Source organism: Montipora foliosa, chromosome 12, assembly GCF_036669935.1.
Source record: "Montipora foliosa isolate CH-2021 chromosome 12, ASM3666993v2, whole genome shotgun sequence".
Classification (NCBI taxonomy): domain Eukaryota; kingdom Metazoa; phylum Cnidaria; class Anthozoa; order Scleractinia; family Acroporidae; genus Montipora; species Montipora foliosa.
Window position 1 is genome coordinate 32,573,549 of NC_090880.1, and position 22,500 is coordinate 32,596,048.

The 22,500-nt window shown below is 38.0% G+C and overlaps 4 protein-coding genes across 5 annotated transcripts in view; 2 read left to right on the top strand and 2 right to left on the bottom strand.

The window, feature by feature from the left end:
* The window catches only part of LOC137979555 (T-complex protein 1 subunit delta-like), a 15,533-nt gene extending 12,097 nt beyond the window's left edge, over positions 1 to 3,436 (bottom strand). The window contains exons 1-4 of the mRNA XM_068826831.1: positions 3,247 to 3,436; positions 3,112 to 3,164; positions 2,044 to 2,133; positions 506 to 614 (exon numbers count right to left, since the gene is read on the bottom strand). Coding sequence (XP_068682932.1) covers positions 506 to 614; positions 2,044 to 2,133; positions 3,112 to 3,164; positions 3,247 to 3,367 — 373 coding nt within the window. The 5' untranslated portion in view covers positions 3,368 to 3,436. The remainder of the gene's footprint in view (positions 1 to 505; positions 615 to 2,043; positions 2,134 to 3,111; positions 3,165 to 3,246) is intronic.
* An 85-nt stretch (positions 3,437 to 3,521) lies between these two features.
* LOC137979558 (uncharacterized) lies at positions 3,522 to 6,001 on the top strand. The gene is made up of 3 exons (XM_068826835.1): positions 3,522 to 3,670; positions 3,816 to 3,999; positions 4,939 to 6,001. Exons 1-3 carry the CDS (start codon positions 3,578 to 3,580, stop codon positions 5,046 to 5,048), a joined length of 387 nt encoding a protein of 128 aa, XP_068682936.1. The 5' UTR covers positions 3,522 to 3,577; the 3' UTR covers positions 5,049 to 6,001.
* A 926-nt stretch (positions 6,002 to 6,927) lies between these two features.
* LOC137979557 (sphingosine-1-phosphate phosphatase 2-like) lies at positions 6,928 to 13,393 on the top strand. The gene is made up of 3 exons (XM_068826834.1): positions 6,928 to 7,640; positions 9,768 to 9,857; positions 11,497 to 13,393. The coding sequence occupies exons 1-3, from the start codon at positions 7,044 to 7,046 to the stop codon at positions 12,031 to 12,033; spliced, it is 1,224 nt and encodes a 407-aa protein (XP_068682935.1). The 5' UTR covers positions 6,928 to 7,043; the 3' UTR covers positions 12,034 to 13,393.
* LOC137979556 (ubiquinone biosynthesis monooxygenase COQ6, mitochondrial-like) overlaps positions 12,997 to 22,500 on the bottom strand; it is a 10,663-nt gene continuing 1,159 nt past the window's right edge. Inside the window, exons 3-13 of one of the 2 annotated variants that reach the window (XM_068826832.1) lie at positions 21,001 to 21,059; positions 20,516 to 20,722; positions 19,640 to 19,714; positions 18,512 to 18,619; positions 18,049 to 18,111; positions 17,506 to 17,613; positions 16,334 to 16,418; positions 15,265 to 15,388; positions 14,839 to 14,954; positions 14,364 to 14,530; positions 12,997 to 13,345 (exon numbers count right to left, since the gene is read on the bottom strand). In XM_068826832.1, coding sequence (XP_068682933.1) covers positions 13,316 to 13,345; positions 14,364 to 14,530; positions 14,839 to 14,954; positions 15,265 to 15,388; positions 16,334 to 16,418; positions 17,506 to 17,613; positions 18,049 to 18,111; positions 18,512 to 18,619; positions 19,640 to 19,714; positions 20,516 to 20,722; positions 21,001 to 21,059 — 1,142 coding nt within the window. In that variant the 3' untranslated portion in view covers positions 12,997 to 13,315. The remainder of the gene's footprint in view (positions 13,346 to 14,363; positions 14,531 to 14,838; positions 14,955 to 15,264; positions 15,389 to 16,333; positions 16,419 to 17,505; positions 17,614 to 18,048; positions 18,112 to 18,511; positions 18,620 to 19,639; positions 19,715 to 20,515; positions 20,723 to 21,000; positions 21,060 to 22,500) is intronic. The other variant, XM_068826833.1, reaches the window with a different exon arrangement.

Sequence of the window (22,500 nt, forward strand, 5' to 3'; positions counted from 1 at the left end):
CCAGGGGGCTCTGTTAACCCATTGACTCCCAGGGGTTCCTCATTGACGAGTAAAATCATCTGGCGTTAGACAGAGTAAAATACTAAGTATAGCCTGTTCAGGCCGTCTTGGGGAGTCAAAGGGTTAAGGATAAGGAGAGTATAGGCTTAATTATACATGGGAGAAAAAATAGAAAATGTCAGATCATTGATAATCGACTTGAATAGTTTCTAATTTTTGCTTCAGAACCACTTATATTTCCTAACAAGAGAGGCAGCAAATGTTTGCCTCTGTGTTGGTTGCTTTACATGGGAAATCATGTGTTATTTTTTTGTAAACAACTGACATTACTTCAAAGATCCAACAAAACTAATATTATTATTACTACCACTGTAATAAATTCCTGACCTGAATTATGTTAACAGCAAATGTCTGCAAAATGTTACAGGTAAATGACGGCAGTTTGTCTTTCTGTTGTCATTGTCCTGCACAGCTAAAACCTAAAATAGTAATTACAGTAATCTACCTTTTTCTAGAAGCTTGGCACTGGCACTTAGTAAGCTTCCAGCAATGACAACAACGGTTGTGGTACCATCTCCTGCCTCGATATCCTGGGCTTTAGAGAGTTCTACAAGCTGAAAAAAGTGTGCCAACATTGGCTTGGTGTTGAGTACTAAATACTGAACTGTTGAAAAATAAACTAAGGTGCAGTGTGTTTCTATTTAAGCATACCTTCTTTTGTTCCCTAGATATTCAAGTTTTTGTTAAAAAATTGATGGCGTCACAAGCATTACAAATGACTGTAATAAATCACAAAATTGAGAATATCTGCGAAAAATATTGGATGGATGTTGTTCAAACTTGGCAGCAGTAATCTGCATCAAGTACATTGCCATAGTCTACATTGTATTAAACGCAGGATTGATTTTGTTGTTAATTGTCATAATAAGACATGTTCACTCAAGGCGAGCTTATACAGAGATGTAAAGCATTATGGGCAGCACATGCATTTCAAGTTTGACCATCTGCCTGTCTTTATCTGTTCAAAATCCAAGATATTTGGTTAAGTGCAGAGAGGGAAGTCCTGGAAACGAAAGTGTTGCCATGGCAACATCTTAATGGGTGTCAAGTCAATTTGTGTCTTATCTGATGTACATTACTGGTGCCAAGTTTGAACATTATCCATTCAATCTTTTTGGATTTATTACAGTTTTAAACTCAAAAACCCTGGCTCTGAACCAGAGTGAAACGCTTCAAGGCCATGAGCTTCTGTAGTGATATCCATGAAACCAAAGAAGGTATTCCAAAACAGAAAACACCATTCTCCATCATTTTAAAAGGTCTTTAAAATAATCACTTTCATAGGCACTTTTAAGCAACAATTCTTACAATCATTTAAAATAAGCCATATAGGTTGCTTCCATTCACTTCAAGTACAATCTAAACAAGGAGTTGTTGAAGCAACCATTCCATTTCTCCCTCCCATCTGAATACAAAGCCATTTCATGGGCTAGGTACTAAATAAAGAGGGCATTACAGGTCTTGACTTTCAAATCAGTTTACAGAAAGTAATATAAAATACTTGTTGTACCATAACTACAACTAAAATTGACCAGCTCTGAGACTGGTGCTTTACAATGTAAAAGGTTAATTGGGATGGAACTGATGCACTACAAGGCAAAGATGTATCTTTGGCAATCCAGCTGATGCTAAACCCTGCCAGCCTTCACCAACAGACATCACTACACTGTGTGGGGGTTGGGAGAAGAGGGAGCCTGACTCTAACCCTAGAGAATGCACAAAACGAATTCCCCATCAAAGATCATCAACAGGTCATCAAAGATCTAAAAAAGCAATGGCTGTGTTTGTAAAGCAGCACCTTAAAGAAACACCTTAAAGAAACTCAATCTAATGAAGTCACTCCAAGGCCACAGATACTTGACCATGAGAAATGAAACCCCTGCATTGGTTTGTGATACCCGTTTCAGCCAACATAAGCATCTTAGAAGAGTATTTTCCCAGATGTAGAAAAGAGGAACTGCAGAATGAGAAAGTTTCCCTTACCATTCTTGCTGCTGGATGCAGCACTTGCATCTGTTTCAAAATTGTTGCTCCATCATTGGTAATAGTTACGTCACCATTTCCACTTTGGATCTAACACAAAGAGAATTTTCAATCACCTTGATGTAAGACTGTCAAACCTCACAATAGTGTGACCTCAGCACCCAGCAAATATTGCTGGCTCCTTTCAATATTGATAATTTTGGAGGTTTGCCTGGACGAAAGAAATAACTCATAAAAAGAGAGAACTTAAAGGCCTATAACCAGGCTTCCTTTAGACTCCTCTTACTTAAGATCTTTCTGACAAATGTCCTGTCAATAGAAAAAAGTAAAATTTGGTTTTATCCAACAAGTTGAAAGTGGCAAATCAACCACTGTACAGAAGGATCTGTGAGCTGGCACTATGCCATTGCTCAAAATGTTTGAGCAATAGCACAGTTCCTTAAAGGCACTGCTACACTGTGAAATGTTTTGTGCAACTTGTCTTGCAATGTTTTGGCCACATTGTGGTGGGACAAGTTGCATGAAACATTTCACAGTGTAACATACCCTGCAACAGCCAAAATCCTTGCGAGACAAGTTGCAAGAGCTGTTTCTGAAAATAGAATTAAGTTCTAGTTTTCGTGTAACTTGTCTCGAAACGATTTTGGCCATTGCAGGGTATCTTACACTGTGAAATGTTTCGTGCAACTTGTCCTGCCACAATGCCGCCAAAACATTGTGAGACAAGTTGCAAAAACATTTCAATGTGTAATACCACCTTCAGTGAACATTACTTATTTTACTTGTATGGGATAATAAGTGGAAATCGCAACTGATCAGGTTAATCAGATGGTTTGATAGCTCAAATGGCAGAGAAAGATAATCATTCTCTTTGGGAGTATGTGTGCAAATGTCACAAATGGCATACAGCCTATTAATCCATAAACAAGACACCACCAGAAAATGAAAATTCCAAGAATTTCGAAGACAAAACGTTAACGTACTCAATTACGTAAAATCATGTGTAGTTTGTGTACAAGACAATAATAAGACTAAAATGAAAAGCTTCAGCAACGTCGATGAACCTACCATTTTGTCCATTCCTTTTGGACCAAGACTTGTACGTATGGCATCCGAAACAGCTGTAAAACAAGCCATCGATACTTGTAACTGATGGCCGCGATAAAAAAAACATGACGGTGGATAACATTCTACAATTTATACCTTTTGCAGCAGTAATGTTACTCATGCGAATCTCGGTGGGTTTATCCTTATCTTTGAATGCACCTTGCTTATTTCCACTCCCAGGACTGGCGCTGTTTCTCTTTGCTGCGGCCTCAGGCATGGTGAATGAACAGACAAAAATATATTGTTTCTTTCCAAAAAATTACAAGCTGAGAGCAGGCTTTTTGAGGACGATGAAAGTGGATTTTCCGCAGGAACTTAGAGCCTTTAACAGCCGTGTCAGCTTACTCGTTCACCCTGGACAATGAACCCGCACAATGTTGGGGACAGCGGATTAAATTCAATGGATAAGTCCTTCAAGAGAGCGTAAATGAATTTGGAATTCAAGATGTCTATGAACAAGCAGAAAGACGAAAAGCCGCTCGATGCTTTGCCAATTTTGGATACTTTACCGGAAGAAGAGGTAGAGCTGGCACAAAACCTTTTGTTTAGATATTGCATCAATTTTCAAACCCATTCCTCATCACAATATTTATTTCAAGGGCATACTAATTTTGGTTTTAATCAGTTTGTCTGCATAGAATAATGTTTTCTTCACTTTTACGCAGGAAGAGAGAGAGGAACCATCCTTTATAAGGAAACTTGACTTCAATTTCGATCCTGATTGTGTAACGTGCAAATTTATCAGTGCCTCAGTTTGCTATGGCTCTGGAGTGCTTGTCTTATCCTCTCTTAAACAGATCCCACCTTCAAAGCTTGCAGCCAAAGTTGTGTCAGGACTCTTTGGAGTTGGTAAGTTGGGATCTACACCTTCATCTGCGTGTTCCAGCACCCGTCTAAGGGCCCATTGACTTTTATGGCTGTTTCTTGTCTCTGCAAAGGTGACCCCATACACCATAAGCCTTTCTGAGATGTCACCACCAGATCATCCACTTTTTGTTGAAGAGAATAGGAGAGACCATACAATGGGAACTCTGTGCCATACTCTTGTGAATAGTATTTGGGTTACGTAATGAGCCACACGGTTTATAAATACTGAAGGGCTGTGAGATGGGGTCTATGGTTTGTAGTCGTCAGGCAAGAAGACCTAAATGTCTAAGCATTTGCAGATGAAATTAAAAGGCAGCACTCTCTTCAGTTCAGCAACTGCACCAGTGGTGTGCAGTTTCTCTTCCTCTCTTATTCAGCATGTTGCAACTGGGCTTAAATGGTTGTTTTATTCATACACCCAATTGTTAAGGCTGTGCAGAACAACACAAAACATGAACAATAGAAAAAAAGTCTACTGATAGGGAATACACTGGGACACAGGAAGCCCAGCCACATACACATACTACAATAATGATTTTTATTGCCAATAATCAAATTATTTGATTATTCAAAATTAATGTTCTATCAAAGCTACTGATTTATAAAGAAGTGAATCGGTGAAAAGTCTTTTTTTCACCAAGTAAAGCCCTCCAATCTTAATTTCGTTTTAAATTTTGACCATTCTTTAATTGTAAATCTGGTTGCTTGAACAAAAAAATTTATCTGTCAAATTTCACATAGTTTATTGTTTTTTTGTATTTCTTGGATTTTCGATTGTATATTTAAGCCTTGAATAAGGAAAAAATGTAATTAAAAGTGCTAGACTGCAGAGCAGATTTTCTCTTTACATTAAACAATAGATGAAAGGGATATTTACATGTAAACTACATGTAGCTTGATCTTTGTTTGTTCATCTTTCAGGGCTTTTTGCTGTTGGCACATTGAGACTGTTTGTTCCTGGAAATGATCCTAATGCTCCTCTTTTTGTAGGAAAGAAAAATGAGAGTGTTGACCATGACAGAAGCAGTTGACATTTATTTAGGAAAAATGTTTTCCCCTAAACTTTCATTCCACTAATTTTCAATGGCAATGCTGACACCGGTTTTGAGAACAAATAATGTTTACTCCACTGCAACATTGCAAAAAAAGAATTTGTAATAACAGTTCTGAACATATGGTTCATTGCAAAAAGCATTTTGTTGTGTTTTAAAGTTTCTTATGGTACAAAGCCTATCCATTGTCTGCTAGGAAGAGGTGGCCTATTGAAAATAGAATAGATAAGGGTGCTAATCATCCTTTCTTGCGGTCTTGGGGACTGAATTGTGAAGGACACAACACACCACATTGGGGCCAAAAGCATAGATTATGTGCCTCTCACAGCTGCTATACATTCCCAGTTTGATGTTCAAGTACAGCACCACAGCCAGATTACCGGTAGCTACAGTCAATTTTGATGATGGAGGAAACCTGGATTACCAAAGAGGAAAACCCTTGAGTCCAGTTGAGATTTACTGCCACTCATCCCACATACAATATTGTAGAGATGGCAGGTGCAGATCATGACCACAATGCCAGCCTGACTCCCCGTTGACTGAAACATTGCAGATATGATGCAAAAAGATATTTAAGTAACAAAGAACAATCCTCTTAATCATGAAACTTGGAAACAATTCGGTTTTGACCTGCTGCCTCAAATTTTATTGTTTAATTAGGGAAGCCAACTAGTTCTTTAGTCCAATAGAATGAGAAGACAATGTATTAGGATATCTCTTTCTTGTTACTTGTAAATGTACATAATGAGTACCTACCCACAACCTGATAGCCTGAGTGGAAATTATCTTCAGAGTCGAGTTATTTGTTTTGATGACTTCCACTGAGGTTGTCAAAACGTCAATCAATGCCACCAACAACAGTTTGTAACAGATCTCTCTTTTGAGACATAATTGCCCTGCAGGTAATCTTTGAATAAAGTGTAGAGTCTGCAGCCTGCATTTTCCACTGACCAATTTAGAACTGAGATATTTCAATCCTTTTGGCCTTATCTCAGGTCAATTGAAAAGAAATTTGTGTACACAGTGTGCAAAAACGTCATACTTGTGGATCTACGAAATGTGATGCTCGTCACAAAAGCTAGTTGAATTTTGTAAAGTTTATTTGATTTTTAATTTATTTCTACTGAATTGTCATTGAGCAAAAAAAAGATCAATAGTTGAACCTTAAGAGCTCACAAAACGACGCAGAATACATGTGTTCTTGATACTGTTTTCAAAGTGGCGAAAGGAGCATACAACAAATGAACCCTCTTTTATACTTTAAGTGTTTAAGTGGTGTTTTCTTAACCAGCACTAGAAAGTTCATTGTCAGATGTCATTTTTGAGTATTTCATAGGGTTTTCCATGAGCATCCGTTGCTGGTCATTGATGTTGATCTTAGTAGGTAAAAGCCAGGAAATATTGTTGACATAATTTGGAGAACCAAGGGCAGTAGCTGTCAGTCGCAGTGGAGGAAAAAGGCAGGGAATGTTTTCAACATTTGAAACCTTTCGTCGTTTAATTAAAAAAAACCTTTCTAACACGTTTTCCTCGGGACTGAGATAACATAGTGAAAGCATGTTTGTCGTTTAGGAAGGGGAGTCCCCCAATAGAGTGGAACCTCTCCTTTCAGGGAACACCTCCTGCAGGGAACAAAGAATTTGGTCCTGGAAAAATGTTCATACTAATCTTTGACTCCAACCCAACCTCTATTTCAGGAGACACCTACCCTGGTCCCGATAGCCTCCTGCGCAAAAATTTTTTGTGACTCGTCACGCAATCTTCCCTCTTCAACGTTGAGGAGGAAAGATTGCGTGACGAGTCACAAGAATGTTTGCGCACTAGGCTGTGGTCCCGAGGGTGACCCTTGAAATTGTCCCTTGAATGGAGGGTCCACTGTTCAAGTTTTGAGTTGTAAAAACTTGCACCTGCGCAACACCCTAGCAGAACCCATCTCAGCTTACCAGTGTGATAGGTCAGATTTCAGTAACTGGTATGATGCTCAGAGCTCTTGGTGATCCAAATGTTGTGGCGAAATTCCAGCACTTGTGTGGGTTACGAGAGATTTGGGCCAAGGAAGATGACTTTCAACCCGTATGTAGCGGCATCGAATCCCAACGAAACGGACGAGTTAGCCCTTCAAATCGATTCTCCCCTCACTCAAGTCATGTCCACACGATGCCCACTGATCAAGACCATGCCAACGGGTTTGTCGAACATGAATCAACGAAAAAATCCCAGTTTTGTGGCGACGAGAAAGAAAATCAACTGTATGAATTCAACAGTTTTTTCCACGCTCTGTTTTGGTTCGGTTCCTCGTTGGGCTACGAAATCTTCTACACCACGTTTTTCCCGTTTTTGTTTTGGAACATCGACGAGTACTTAGTACGGAGAACTGTGCTCATGTGGGCCCTTATAATGTATTTAGGGCAAGCTTCAAAGGATGTCATTCAGTGGCCTAGACCACCTAGCCCTCCAGTCATTCCAGTGGAAAAGCGATTTGCGGCAGAGTATGGCATGCCTTCGACTCATGCAATGGTTGGAACGTTGATTCCTGTTTGTTTGGTGTATTTCACTTACGGTCGTTACCAGGTTTGAATATTTTGTTTATTCAGAAGGTGTAAAGTGGTGTTTCTTGTCAACAGTTTGTTGACCTTTGTTTATAGGTGTGACGAAAGGCATGGCATCACCTTATACATGTGTATCTTTTTACGCTTATTAGTTCATAAGTGTTGATAACCCAGTTTTCGCAAATTTAAAGTTCAACTAAAGCAAAACACATCACCTTGAGTTTCTCGGAAATAAACTGAGAATTGTGGGTGACTTTTCCCAGAGCATTGAGGGAGTGCCTTTGTCTAAGAATATTAGGAAGTTCAGAGTGTTTTACCCATGGCGGACTTTGTACACCTAACCGTAACGCAATTTTGGAAAGAGACAGTGTCACGCTATTTTGAGTTCCACATTGAAAATCCAACGGACACTGTTCTGTCGATGGTAGCCACAAAATAAGGCAACGGTGATTTCATTTGAACTTAAAGGACTTTTGTAATGTACAGACTATCTTTACACCTGCTTTTTTTGGCTGCAAATGATTAACCCATTGACTCTTCAATTGGGCCATCCTTGGGGGCCGGATCGGTTAAATGGGTTAAGGAGGCTCAAAACAGTTTCAATGCTTTCTAGAAACTGCACAAAGGGGGATTGAATCTACCCGACTGTTTTAAATAATGGCAAAGTTATGTTACCATGTGAAACACCAATAATTCCTTAGCAAGATGCACTCATCCATGTGATGTAATAGATTACCATGGTAACAAAAGACTCATCCAAAAACGAACTTGGTGACCCCTTAGTAATTTTTATTGTCATAAAGTGATTAACCTACTGAGATAAAGCCCTCTGTAAAGTTTAAAAAAATTCTCTGGAGCAGATTTCAGAGTCTCCTTCTCAATTTTGGAAAATTTTAAATTAAGGTAGCTCTGAATGTGCTCCAGAGAATTTTTTTATTGTCATAAAGTGATTAACCTACTGAGATAAAGCCCTGTGTAAAGTTTAAAAAAATTCTCTGGAGCAGATTTCAGAGTCTCCTTCTCAATTTTGGAAAATTTTAAGGTAGCTCTGAATGTGCTCCAGAGAATTTTTTTATTGTAGCTTCTGCTAATCCCTTTCAGCAATAAAAAATGGAGGTCACCGAGTTTGTTTATGAGATGTAAGTGTTTAAAGACAAGATTTATACATGGCTCTTTTGTTGCCATGGTAACCTATGACGTGACATCGACAAGTGCATCTTATTAAGCAATTGTTGATGTTTCATTTGGTACCATAAAATGGCCAATTTATAAATGAAACAGTGTTGTAGAATTAAGAATCTTTTAATAAGACATTCCCTGCAAGTTAATTAGTGAAACAGTTTGAGCCATCTTAACCCATTCACACCTCAAATGCCATAGGGTGCCCCCCATAGACAAGTAAATTTGTCTGGCATCAGAAAGAGTAAAATCTATTAAGTGTCACTCTCAGGGGCAATCTCGTTCTCAGAGCCGTGATCCTTTTGGCCAGCGCCTGGATTGAGAGGTCTGGGGAATCGATTTAAGGGACAATTCTGATTGGCTGTTCTTAAGGGACAATTCTGATTGGCTGTTCTTTTTGTCATGTTGAGCATGCGTAAAAGAAATGGAAATGAACAGCTGGGGCTTATTTTTACTTGCTGCTGTAATGTACCCTGCTGCTGCACACAAGAAAAAGCTTTAAAAACAAAAGATGCCAATGAAATAGTGGCAACACCCAAACTAAACCCGCAAAAGCTTCTTGTGCTGTTGTTGTTGCAAAATTTTGACCACATATGATCACCATGCCCTGTTGTTTGGAGGAAAATCTCGGGACGAAGGAAATGCGAAATTCTCTACGGGTGTCAAAGCCCGTGAAAATGAGGAATTTTCACAGTATGTCTGTCGACAATGTTCATGAAAAATAAAAGCGCTTGCACAATTTAAAGCTCTCTGCGTGGAATCAGACAAAAAGCAAATAACTCATGTGCACTAAAACCAGAAGCCCACTTTTTGGCCAAAAGCAAATTGATTCCCCCAGAGCTCTTGATCCGTGGCGCTAGCTAAAAGGATGGGAACGAGCTTGTCTCAGGGGTCATTGGGTAACGAAACTTTGTTAACTGTGACATTGCTATTTTTAAAATGTAAGACCTGTTTGTTCCTTTGTTTCTAGTATCCCTTGTATGCTGGTGTTTTATTTGTTCTATGTTGGAGCATCCTTGTTTCAACCAGTCGCCTTTACATGGGCATGCACACACTTCAGGTAATACAAAAAGATTTAACTTAGAGATATGACAGTTATAGTTATGTAAAACATGTTATGGTGGATTTTTGACTCCCTGCCTGCGGATACACCTTAGCCTGCAATACAAGCAGTTTGGTGAATTTTAGAAGCTTCTTTCCTCTGGGGTTGACTTTCGAGTGATCATGGCTACAAGAAAAGCAAGCGAAGGGGGAGTGGGGCAAGGAAGACAAGTGAGGAACTGCCTGCAATCAACCCTGAAATATTTTCAAAACCTCCCATTTCCAATCATGTGTGACGAGCACAGGTTTGATGTCAACTCCTCTTACAATTCGCATTCGCAAAGGACACGCACACCAACATAGGATGATAGAAGTAAGTTTTATTAAGGCAAAGGCCCTGATAATATGACATTTCACACGTCACATGTCAGCCTAGAGATTGCATCTTGTAACAGACTCCCAACCAATCAGAGCATGCCTTGTGTAAACATTGGTGGTAATACATTATTACATGTAATTTGCTTGGGAGAAATTTTACAAAGATGGGACTTTCAACTGACCATTAACGTTTCCCTGTCCATGTTTCTACTGTTTGTACTGACAATACTGATTGTTGAGAAATGCCTTGTCCAGTGAATCTTCTGCCAATGCAAACACTAGCTGGAGCTTCCAAAGTGGATACATCTGACAGCCGCCAACGAGGCTGTCGCAAGCCCAAATTCTTCAGCTTCTTTGATCTGGTCGCCAATCATACTTCTCAAAGGTGTGATTACTACTGCAGAATACATTTTGCTGGTTAGAAAAAGCTGAAATATGAAGCTTGCCAAATCCCTTGGGAACAACCACCAAAATATCACCTCCATTGATTTTAAGTGGTTTCACGTCTTTCTACTCTTATTTAATAACACCAGAAAATCCAAGAGGAAGTTTCCAGGTTTTTTGAAAACACATTGTCAACTCTTTCCACTCTGTTTTGTCTTTACACTTTTAAGAAAGAGAACAATAAATTTTGACTGACAGGTGGATTTTTTCCAACTTTTTATCAGGCAATCAGGAATGATATTTTCTGTGTTTGTGGCTGAATGGACGTTTTGAAAATGTTGAGGGGTTGATTGCAGGTGGTTTCTCACTCCTTATCATGTCAGCTCCTGCCCCTCTCATATTCTGGTTTGACTTCGGTCCAGGTTTTCGCACGGCCATATTCAAAACAATAACTCAAAATTCAACCCCAGAGGAAAGAAGCATCTAAAATTTGCCAAACCACCTGCTATGCAGGCAACATGAATCATGGTGAGCAGTCAAGGTGAGTTTTTTGTGCTATTTTCTCCTTCAATGTACCCAAACTTTATTGAAAGTTGTAAATTTTTCCCAGAACTTTAATTTGATACAAATTACATTCATACAAACTGGCTGAAAGTGGGCTGTCATTCCAGAAAAATCCGTTTTCGGATTTGTTGTGTCTTTGGGAACAAAGTATCCTTGCCCTGTGAGATCATAAATCCAATCTGATTCTCTCAGAGAAATGCACCCTAAGGCCAGTCCCACCCCCTCTTAGTTGCATAACACTCCATACTTCTGTTTCATTCTCCCCTTGCTAAGTCTGCCACTACCTTAATCAGTAGGTGCTTTACTATGCATCTCTATTTTTTCACTTCTAGGACCTGCTTGTTGGTGTGGTATTTTCTCTGTTTTTACTTGTCACCTTGCTGCCTCACTTGGATGACAAAACTGAGAATTGGGTTTTAAACTCACCCTACTCGCCAATATTTGTGATTCTTGTGGGAATAGTCATGATACGTCTTTACCCTTCACCACCATCAGAGACCCAAACCAGAAGTGATACAGCAATGATTGTCTTTGGCACTTGTGGTGGACTGATTGGTTGTTGGGGAAGATGCTATTTCCAAGGAATCCCAGATCCATACCTTGGTGCCCCATTTCCACTACGAATTCCTGGCTCAAAGGAGATAATCCAGATGCTTTTAAAGTTTGTTTTTGGCCTGACGGTGATAATACCTACGCGAAGTGTGATGAAATGTATGGTTTATTCTGTTGTGCCTTGGCTTCTTGCAGAGACAGATCCCAAGAAAAAGAAAGCTCTCTGTGAAATGCCACATCGCTTTTTTACTTATCTGATGCTTGGGATTACTGCATTTGGTCTTGTTCCACTTATGTTTGCTTACATGGAAATGTAACTGGGAGATCTTATGTTGCCTAGGAAATCCTGACTCACAAATTTGGTTATATATGGGAACACTTTAAACACCCTAACAATAATTATTATTAATCATGTCCTAGAGCGGAACTCCAAAAGTCTCTTTCATAGAAAAATAATTATTTTGAAATAAGTTGTGAAGGGAATGTTCATCATAGCTGTGGATTGCAAGCAACTCTTTCAAATATTAGCCTGAAAAAACCCTCAATCTTGTAGAATCCTGGACTATCACTCTCTTGACTCTTGTGGGATAAAACACAAATTCAATGTGAATGCTCCAACATAGCAAGTGACATGGTGGTGGACGAAACACTGACCCTCAGTCCATGGACTACCCTGATGGACTACCCAAATGGACTACCCTAAAATAGACTGCCTCTGTTTAACAACTATTCACCGAAGTGGAGGTGGCTAGTGGTGGAGTTTGAGTAGCCAATAAGAGCATGCTTCCAACGCTATCCACTCCTTCCGTATATACTAAAAAATACTATTTTGTATGAGTGCTATTGAAAGAACTGAGTTGATTATACATACATTGAACATACCTTGTTTATTTTCGTCTACACGACCACATGCGACTTAATCCAGGTTTTGCATCAGTTTCACTTCAATTAAATGTAGTCGGCCATCACATTGGCTTGCACATTGTCCTCACTCAATTATAACCATTTTATAGTGAAAGTGGACTTGGCTATCAAGCTGTGTGCAATCCACAGGCATGCTGATGAACATTGTTCCACCTGTCAACTGGCCCTCGTTGACAAGTAAAATCATCTGACATTAGCATCAAATCTTTAAGTGTCTTTCTTAGAAGGGAAAGGGTTTTAATGCTGTTTATGGGAAAAGAAGATGTTTTGTCACATCAAGTTTCTATGCGGACTCCATTGTGATTAACAGCCAAAAGATACAGAAATTGATAGAGAAAGGATCTGTAGCAGTAAAATGTAATAATAATTATTTAATTTCATAGGAAAAAGTATCAATTCACTGCTTTGTTGTAAAATATTCAGTACCCAGCAATTATAGTCTTTTACAATTAAAGTTGTACAATTTGTTCCAATGTGAAAATACACGGTGAAAAAACAAAGAAGGCCAGGCCGGACACAAAGTGGCTGAAAAAAATATTTTAATAAACTATTTTTTATTCTGTAGACTGCAAAAAAGGTCTTTCTTTCCAAGGATAAAAGACATTGGTGAGCAATAATGCTCTATGCAGTGTAAACTTCACTTCCCCAGGGAAAGGGGCAACATTTCTTCTTCCACTACTTCATGGCAAATCCAACTATCTGTTCCTGGGAAAGTAAAAAAAAGGATTTACCAATAAAAGGTTATTTTGCTTTCTCATGTTGTTGTCTTCAGTTTATTTTGTTATAGCGCTCTTATTCTTCCTATTACATTTGAAAGTTTCACAGGTTCTTTGACAGGCAATGAAAACGTAGGATTCTTTCCAATGTATGATGCAAACCCCAACATCAGTGCGTCACCATTCATTAAATTAAAGTACAAAAATAGTAAGAAAGGGTTCTAAAGAACTCAACCAGTTTTTACTTCATATAGTAAACACAGATGACAATCAAAAAGCATCTAAAACAAAAAATACCATGCCAGATTATTCTTCATTGCAGCTTGAGGAAAAAACTAACAGGGCCAAAATTGTCATCTTGTACTGACATACAAATGTGAAGAATATACACCACTTAAGATCAGGATAAATTGTTCATGTCGACTGGTTATTTTTCTACAACCAAACAATTACAGAAGATAATACAATGAAAAGTTTACAAATTTCTAGTTTCTAAACAACTGTGGTGCTGCGTCTGTGGGAGAGTGAAACAGGAAAATTTGGTTTTATAAAACATGTTGATAAAGGTCGAATTACCACCATGAACGACTTAGAAAGCTGACGTTTAGAGAGTGTTAGACCTTCGTCAGAGCGAATGACGAAGGATTAACACTGATAAAGGGCTAAATGCTCGAAACGTCAGCTTTTCAATGAAAAGTAATACTGTAAATGAAGGAAAATCTGTATTAGAGAAACAAATGGTGATCAATAAACAATCCTTTTGATTTATTCCAGGAATTTTTGATGAGTTAACCCTTTGATGCCCAAACCGGCCTGACTTAAAATTTTACTCTGTCTAACGCCCAACGATTTTACTCATTTATAGGGAACCCCTGCTGGGAGTCAGTGGGTTAAAGAAAAGATCGTAAAATTTCAATAATTTATTATTGTAACTGATCTCCCAAAGGAGATTGAGAATGGGCTCCTTCCTCCTGTGTGGTCAACCACGGCTGAAAGTTTTAAGATACCTTTAGTGGGGCTAAAGCATTAGCTCCTATCAGTCCAATTGATCTTGCAAGAACTGGCAATGGACTTGACGTAGAGTACACTCTCTTGAGGATGTCAATAGCACTGATCATTGGGACGACACTCTGCTGTCGTCTGGTTTCATAAGTTAACAGATGCTCAAGACAACCTGATGAAGACAATAAAAGAAATGATGAATCTGCATAATTTTGGGGTGAAGAAAAGTGAGCGGAGGTTATCATGATGCTCATGCAGATGGGTTGTGTCCACAATTTAAAACATACAACTTTATGGAAAATAAAGAGTACATTGATGGAGAGTTGAGGACATACAATGTATGGTGATGGCTTCTTGAAACCTATAATATTATACTTATTTCACTTAAGCAGCATCTAATAATAAACAACAGTAAAGTTGCAAGAAAGAGAGCCTTCATAGCCAAGGATTTTGATCACATACAGGAAGCTTAAAAATTACCAACGTCTTTGCCTTCTTCAGCTGCTTCAGAAAGGACATCTCGTAAACAAGCAACATCACCAAAGCCAAGATTGACACCTTGTCCTGCTAAAGGGTGAACTCTATGGGCTGCATCACTGTTTGATAAGCAGATCTCATACAGTTTAATATTGCATTCAGTCTGATCTAATTTCACCTTAATCACATGGCATTTTTGGCCAATAAAAACGATTGAGATAAATGTTGCACACAAATGCAACATATATAGATACTGAAAAGTTTGTCTAAATTGTACTGGCCATATTGTTATGTATGCGCATTCAAGAGATAATGAATGGGTATCCACATCTCGTACATGTTATATGATGTTTACAAAGTATAACGTGACAGAGGAATAACAAATTCGAACGTGTTGCGTTTACACTGTTATTATAAAACTTTACTTACCCTATCAAAGCTAGCCTTGGCCTCACATATTCCGTTGCATGACCAAAACCATACGGAAACATGGCACGACTCTCTTCTGCAACTGCACTCACACTTGGGGGAGACTGGCTTACTGATGCTACGTCTGTCAATTGTATTATTAACATTTATGAATCATTATCATATGGCCTGTGTGGACTCGCGTGTGCTTTCATTGTAAAACTATTGGGAAAATCCCTGTATGAGGGCCAGAAAAAGCCATACAGTCTTGCTAGGAACACATACTGCTCTGTGCGATAATTAGATTTTAAAGGATTTTGTTGCTTTAAACATCCCAGTTATTTACAGCCAGAAAAGCAAATGCAAACAACATAGATAAATTTTCTGTGAAAATTTGTGTTACTTATTTTGTCCAAACTTCATATTCTGAGCACCCATTAATAGCGTAAAGGGCCCATAGGATAAAATGCTCATTGACTGAGTTTAGGTCGGGGTGGACGGGAAAATATTTGGCCCTGATGGTAATGATGCACGGAGCTCGCTGCGCTCGGTCCATACACCATGACCTAGGACCAAATGTTTTCCTGTCTGGCCCTCCCACTCAGTCAATAAGTTACATATTATTGAATTGGTGACTGCATGACTAGTTAGGGCCTGGTTACACTCATCTTCAATATAATTTGCATGCATCTTCATATCTATTTTTTAGCACCATCTTGAGTGGGTTGAGTTCTTTCACAGGTTCACTACTTTGTTCACTAGTCTGGATTTCCCACTTCCGGTCATGAGTGAATAAATTAAGCAACATCCCCAAATTCCAATTTGATCTGGAACAAAGAAAACCTTCCAAACAAGATATTTCTGTGGGTAAACAAATTACATTTGAATGTTTATCATGCAGCAAAATCCTGCTTCCTGTTGATTGCAAGCTGTGACTCTTCAGCTGCTGTGCTAATCTGTGCTACCGGTAATCTTCTCATTTCAACAGTACAACTTTGTAGAAACCAGAACTGAGATAAATGATTATAATAATTATCTTGATCCTTATCATTATTCTAAATAGATCTTTTCATTATTAGTTACAACTTACTAGTCCACGGCTGGATAACTGTAGCAAAAACATGTGTTATTCGCATTACTTGATCCACAAGAGGATTCCGCTCACAGTCCTCCCACTTGAGATAAAAGGACAATGAAATAAAGACCGACTTAAGAAAAAAGTTGTTGACTAGAAGTCGTCGATATCACAATTAAGTGAATTTTCTGGTTCAATGAAGAAAATTACAGATCTGGTTTAAGAGTACTGTCATCAAATATAATTAATAATATTCAGAAATGCTGTTTCATTATGGAAGCAACAAGATATAATTACTGGAGTTAAGGTAACAAGTACCTAACTTCTGCATAGAATGACTGACAGTGACGGACTGGGTGGCTGAGTTCAGTGACCAACAGAGTGAGTGAGTGGCTGACTGCATGAGTGTGTTACCGCATGAGTGTGTGACCACATGATTTAGTAACTGACTAAGTGCCTCACTTAGTGAGTGAATGAGTGAGTGACTGAGTAATAATTTAACAATAGCAATTGTATTCTTTATTGCACCTTACTCTCCAAAGGGAGGTATTGGTCTAGTTACAATAATGGTTTAAACACTAAGTTATAAAAATACAAAATAACCTTTACCATATCCGTATACAACTGTACATTAGTAATTTGAAAATTCATAGCGCTTATTACATAATTTATTTTGTGAAAATAAGAATCTCTCTTTTTTTTTTTTTCAAACATGGAATGGATATATTTTTACCTATTATTTTAGATGTAACCTAGTTTTTGGCTGTAAATCCTTCCTCTTCTTGTTATCACTTAAATTGGTGAAACAAGTGTGAGCATTTGAAATAATATGGTGCAGCTCACATCTTAAAGTGGTATACCCCCAACAATACATCAAGAAATGCTCTTCATTTTCTATGCAATTTTCAGTGACTGAGTGAGAAAGAAAATTAAGTGAGCGATGGAATGAATGAACGAACAAATGACTGAGTTTAGTTTAGTGTGTCCTAAACTGCATGGCCCCTTTAGATTTTCTCTGTCTACCTAGCTCCAAACCTTCCCTGAATTATATCACAAAAAGATTTTGATTATCTCTGTACAGCAATGTTTGCTATGAGAATTTTCGGAAAGTGGATGTTCTCTTTGATGGAATGCAGATGTCTGTTTCTCATACATTAAGTCAATGATTTAATAAATTTCATACTTACAAATGCATTGTTGACAGCATCAACAAATCTATCTTGCTCCATAGAGATGAGCTGCTTGGCATGTTCTAGATTTGTTGACCACACTAATGAACTTAAATTTTCTGTTAACTAGATTAAAGTAATAAAAAGGTGTTACTGTGTAGAGTAGTGTTGGGTTACAGACAAATGATATCACAACAATCAATTCTTGTGAATTCATGAAGAGTAAGAATAAATTGACTTATTCCATAAACGTTTCCCTTTGAACCCTTTCTTATTCTGACTGATGGAATTGCAAAAATATGACAACTCAAACATCCAATTTGAAGAAATTTACATTTACAGTGAGAAATTCACTACATTGACTCACAAGGGCAAAATTTATGAAATAACACAGGAACTATTAGAGATAACAGAGATAAAATTAAGGAATACTAGATCAAGGAGAGAACAAATAGTTTGAGAATCATACTCAGCTTGAAAGAACATCAGTACTACCATCTGCATTTTAAAAATTATTAATTAAGATAATAATTTATTATTTATATAAGATGAGTTTCTTACTGGTAAAAGAGCTATAGGTCCTGTTGGTAAAAATTTCTGCCATGCAACAATATTCTCTGTTATCTAAAAAAAATTTAAGTTGTTACTGGATAATTTCACAAAAATAATGAACAAATATTGATAATAAATTATTGCTAACATGTTTAATATTAGAATGCAGCAATGCACAAAACTGAACAAAATGACATGATGATAAATTTACTGAGAGCTTGTATTATAAAATATTATATTGAATCATAATCAAACAAAAATTGTGCTTAAAGGTTCTGCCGAAAAGTGTCGCCAGTTATATGCAAAAAATGAGTGCAAATCAATGACAAAGGCCAAAATACTAGTTTTACTCTTTTGTCTCAGTTGTCAACTCTTGACATTTGTCAACCCTTGATGTTACATATAAACCACAACACTTATTGATGGAATTTGTAATAAGTTGAGAGATAAATTATGTCCGATTGAGGAATACCTCGCCAAGTTGAAGTGTTGCCACTACTCCTGATTGATCATATTTCCATGAAAGATAATCCATTTTTGCTTGCTCACGCACTAAAGACCGTGGTCCATCTGCTCCTACCTAGCAAGAGTATAAAAAAATCAAGCCATAATCACACCATTAAATAAAGTATCGTTATTAATATATTTACTGATTGACTGCACCCAAATATGGCTTCAAAATAACAATCTTCACTTTTTATTTTGTATTAATTGCACAAATGTCCACACTAGTGTTACATTCAGATAATCAGATACTGCTTCCTGAAGCCATTAGCTTAACATCATTACCTAATGACTACATAATCAGAGCAGAAGCCGACATTGCACACACAATGCAGCATGATGTTTTCAAATGAGAAAAGTGATCCTTGCATTTGGCTGAACAATTTCAGCAATTTTTCAGGTGTCTATAAGAGACTGTCACAGTACATTGCTTAAATTGTCCAGGCCAGTGAAAGGATCACTTCTCTCATTTGTGTTTAGCCTGTACTTCAAATATACATTCATGACATTCATGACATTCATGATGTTGTCAGTTGTTAGGGCTTAAACCCATTTGATGTTTATCTCACCCCCCCCCCCCCCCCCCCCCCCACTGGGAGGCGTAGTGGCCTCATGGTTAGTGAGCTCGACTCCGGAGCAAATGGTCCGGGTTGGGGTCCTGGCCGGGAACATTGTGTTGTGTTCTTGGGCAACACACTTTATGCCCATGGTGCCTCTCTCCACCCAGGTGTATAAAATAGGTACCGGGGAAATGCTGAGGCTAACCCTGCAATGGACTGGCATCCCATCCAGGGGGGAGTAGAAATACTCCTAGTCACTTCATGCCATGGAAACCGGGATAAGCTCCGGCCTGATGGGCCACTTGGCTCGTATGCAGACTTTACCTTTACCCACCCCCCCCCCCCCTCCCCCCCACTGATAAGTAAAATCGTCTGGCGTTAGACAGAGTAAATCTATTAATTAAGTGTCAATCCCAGGGGGCAATGGGTTAAAACAGCAAATAAATTGATTATCACATTCATTTAAGCCTTAACCAATATCTAATATTGAAGACTTTGAATAAATTAAGATGATCAACATATATATACAGTAGTACCACTAATCTTGAGTGCAGTGTTCTTCCATCCTCCAGCTCTAATGTTGCCCATGGATGGCCTACTTCTTCAGCATCCTTGAGGTAAATGAAATGACAATGTTTGATAATATGCTTCATGAAATGTATGAATTGAAATACTTTGAAACGGTTATTTCATTTGCTGCTGGAGCTTTCCCACATAGTTCAAGGAGACACCAGATTCTGCTAACCAAACCAAAACACCTTGAATGATCATCATGCATAGAAAGACCTTTCCCTATTTCATCCCCCGAGAGAGAGATTTTTATCATAGGTTATCTTATCAACAGGAGAATGCTAAAGGCTAAAATTATAATAACTTAATTGACCCACCCCACAGGGGCTTTTCAGGATCTATGAAACATTATAACACTACAGAACATGGCCCAGTTGGTCAATTTAAAGCTGATTAACAATAATCCCAGATTAAAAATTGACCAAGAAGTTTATTTCTCTACTCCCAAATGCTGTTCAATGCTGATATTTGGCAAAACTTTACATTAGAAGACTGAAGTAAATCTTGAAAAACAAAGATAAGCAAAAGAAACTTTCACCAAAAAGTTGAAAACATGAAACAACCATTTACGCTAATCCTGGATTAAGTTAATCAGCTTTAAAGCAACCAGGCCCAGAACAATAATTTTTAAGAATCTCAACTAGCCGGAGACAAACCAGTTGGCTATTGACAAGTTGAAACAGGGACTAACAGGAACAACTTTAATAACTCAGCTATTGGTCTGCACGGGTCTTGATGCTGGGATCTCAAAATCTCAAGCCATTAGCACCCTCACTACTCAACCATGCTGTTTCCATGCAAAGATTAATTAAATTAAAGAGACAAGTGAGAGAACTAGATACCAGATCTCTTGCTATATCAGGAAGACTCAGTTTCTTGAGCTTGGTTCCATAGAAAACCTTCACTCGAGATTCCAAAACTTTAAGTTGCTTTCTGAGAGCAGCAATAGTTACTGGATTTTCTACAATAAAGCCCATATCTAAGGAGCTGTCACCAAATTCTCTTAATGGATCAAAAGTAATGTGAGCATCACTGCATCCATCCCAAACCTATAAATAAGAAACAAAAATTGAAAAGGAATTCCAGTGGAAATCATTCTACCTTTAATCATATTCACAGTATGGACAACACTGGAGAACAGAGAACTGTGTACCTCCTGAATAATTAATTTTGACAGATTCTGATAGATGCAGAGGAACCAAAGACATCACTTTCATCCAAGAGCATTATCATTCCAATTCTACTTACACAAGCCTCGCTACTGACATATGTAGCCATACCAGATTTACCGGAGTTGCGTTCTACTTCATGCAACCACAAAACTTACTTGCATTCTTTGAAATGGCTTGAATCGTGTGCTGCATATATGGTCCCAGGCACCAATACCTAATTTTAATAACAAATTCATATCATTGCCAATGGCAGGGTCATTGAATTAGGTTGTGGGGTATAAATACTAGGCTACACTTACGTTGTTCAACAGAACGGTCACTAACTAAGTATACTAAGTGATATCCTTTACTTAAACATGATTAGAATAAAAGCAGTACAGTACATGCTGGAGGGGTTGTGTGTGGCTACTACAAGTGAAAGTGGATAAAATGCATCAAATGATAAATAAATCAGGCTAAAGGCAGAGAACAACAATGCAAAATATACTTCCATAATTCAAGATAATTTAAGATTAAAATCAAAAATTAAAAATTGGATGTCTTCTTCGCTACCACGCAACTATACAGGTGAACTGGTAAATCTGAATATTTCCCTCAATGTTGGATCAGATTGCACTTTTCTATAGAATTGCTTAAAATAATTTGAGACAGAGTTCTATGACACAGCACAACTCTATAGTGCTGAAAGCTGTAAGGAAATTATATTAGTACTCCCTTTGACTCTTTGCCTCGTATTAAAGAGTGACAATATTATTACAGATTTTACTCTGTCCAATGTGAGACAATGTTATTTGTAAGTGGGGAACATAATAGGGACAAAAGGGTTGAAAGAACTGATCACCAATACCAGTATATTTAACAAAGTAAAAAATTGATCATCAACATGCTACTACCGCACCACCGACAGTCATAACTTGAATGTCTGATATGAACTTGAAAGATAATTTGTTGATGACAGTTAACCAACAGTTGACTTACAGTGGGTTAAACTGCCAGTCAACTGTCAACCAATGTGCAGGCAGATGCAATGGTTTGATCAGATTCATTACCATAACTATAGTTTAAACTATGACTTCACGTACACCATAAATTGTGAATTTAACTGTGCTTTGTCCCTAAATCTACCTATCAAATTAAAGGGGCAGTGTCACGCTATTTTAGTCAAACTTCAAAACACTAAAAGACTTCTTTGCATCCATGAAGATCAAAAATAATGCTGTAGTTTTGTTACCAATAACCACTGAAGTACACTGAAGCCATAGACCGAATGCATAAGTGGCGGCCAAAAAAATATTCTTTTGTTTATGTGCTAATTAGCCTCACTAGCCTCCTTTGCATGGACAAAATACGAAAGAAAGGTTGCTTGAGAGCGAGGCTAGTGAGTCTCATTAACACATAAACAAAAGAATACATTTTTGGCCGCCATTTATGCATTTGGTCAATTCTCTGTTGTTTGTGGCCAAGGACGAGGCGGGTGGAAATCGATTGAAACTTGAAAAACCTGGCCAGTTTTTTCAAGTTTGGGGACGATATCCTCACAAAGTCGCCAAAAATCAAATACGAATAGCTCTTTGTGCCATATGTACATGTCATAATTCTTCTCAGTGGGTTGTCAGGAATGTTGTACATGTGAGCTTAAGTACTAATTTAGGTTT

Coding starts and splice junctions, on each gene's coding strand:
- LOC137979557 (XM_068826834.1), top strand. CDS start 7,044: ATGATGCTCAGAGCTCTTGGTGATCCAAATGTTGTGGCGAAATTCCAG. Junction 7,641..9,767: donor TCACTTACGGTCGTTACCAG/GTTTGAATATTT, acceptor CTTTGTTTCTAG/TATCCCTTGTATGCTGGTGT. Junction 9,858..11,496: donor TGGGCATGCACACACTTCAG/GTAATACAAAAA, acceptor TTTCACTTCTAG/GACCTGCTTGTTGGTGTGGT.
- LOC137979558 (XM_068826835.1), top strand. CDS start 3,578: ATGAATTTGGAATTCAAGATGTCTATGAACAAGCAGAAAGACGAAAAG. Junction 3,671..3,815: donor ATACTTTACCGGAAGAAGAG/GTAGAGCTGGCA, acceptor ACTTTTACGCAG/GAAGAGAGAGAGGAACCATC. Junction 4,000..4,938: donor GTCAGGACTCTTTGGAGTTG/GTAAGTTGGGAT, acceptor TTCATCTTTCAG/GGCTTTTTGCTGTTGGCACA.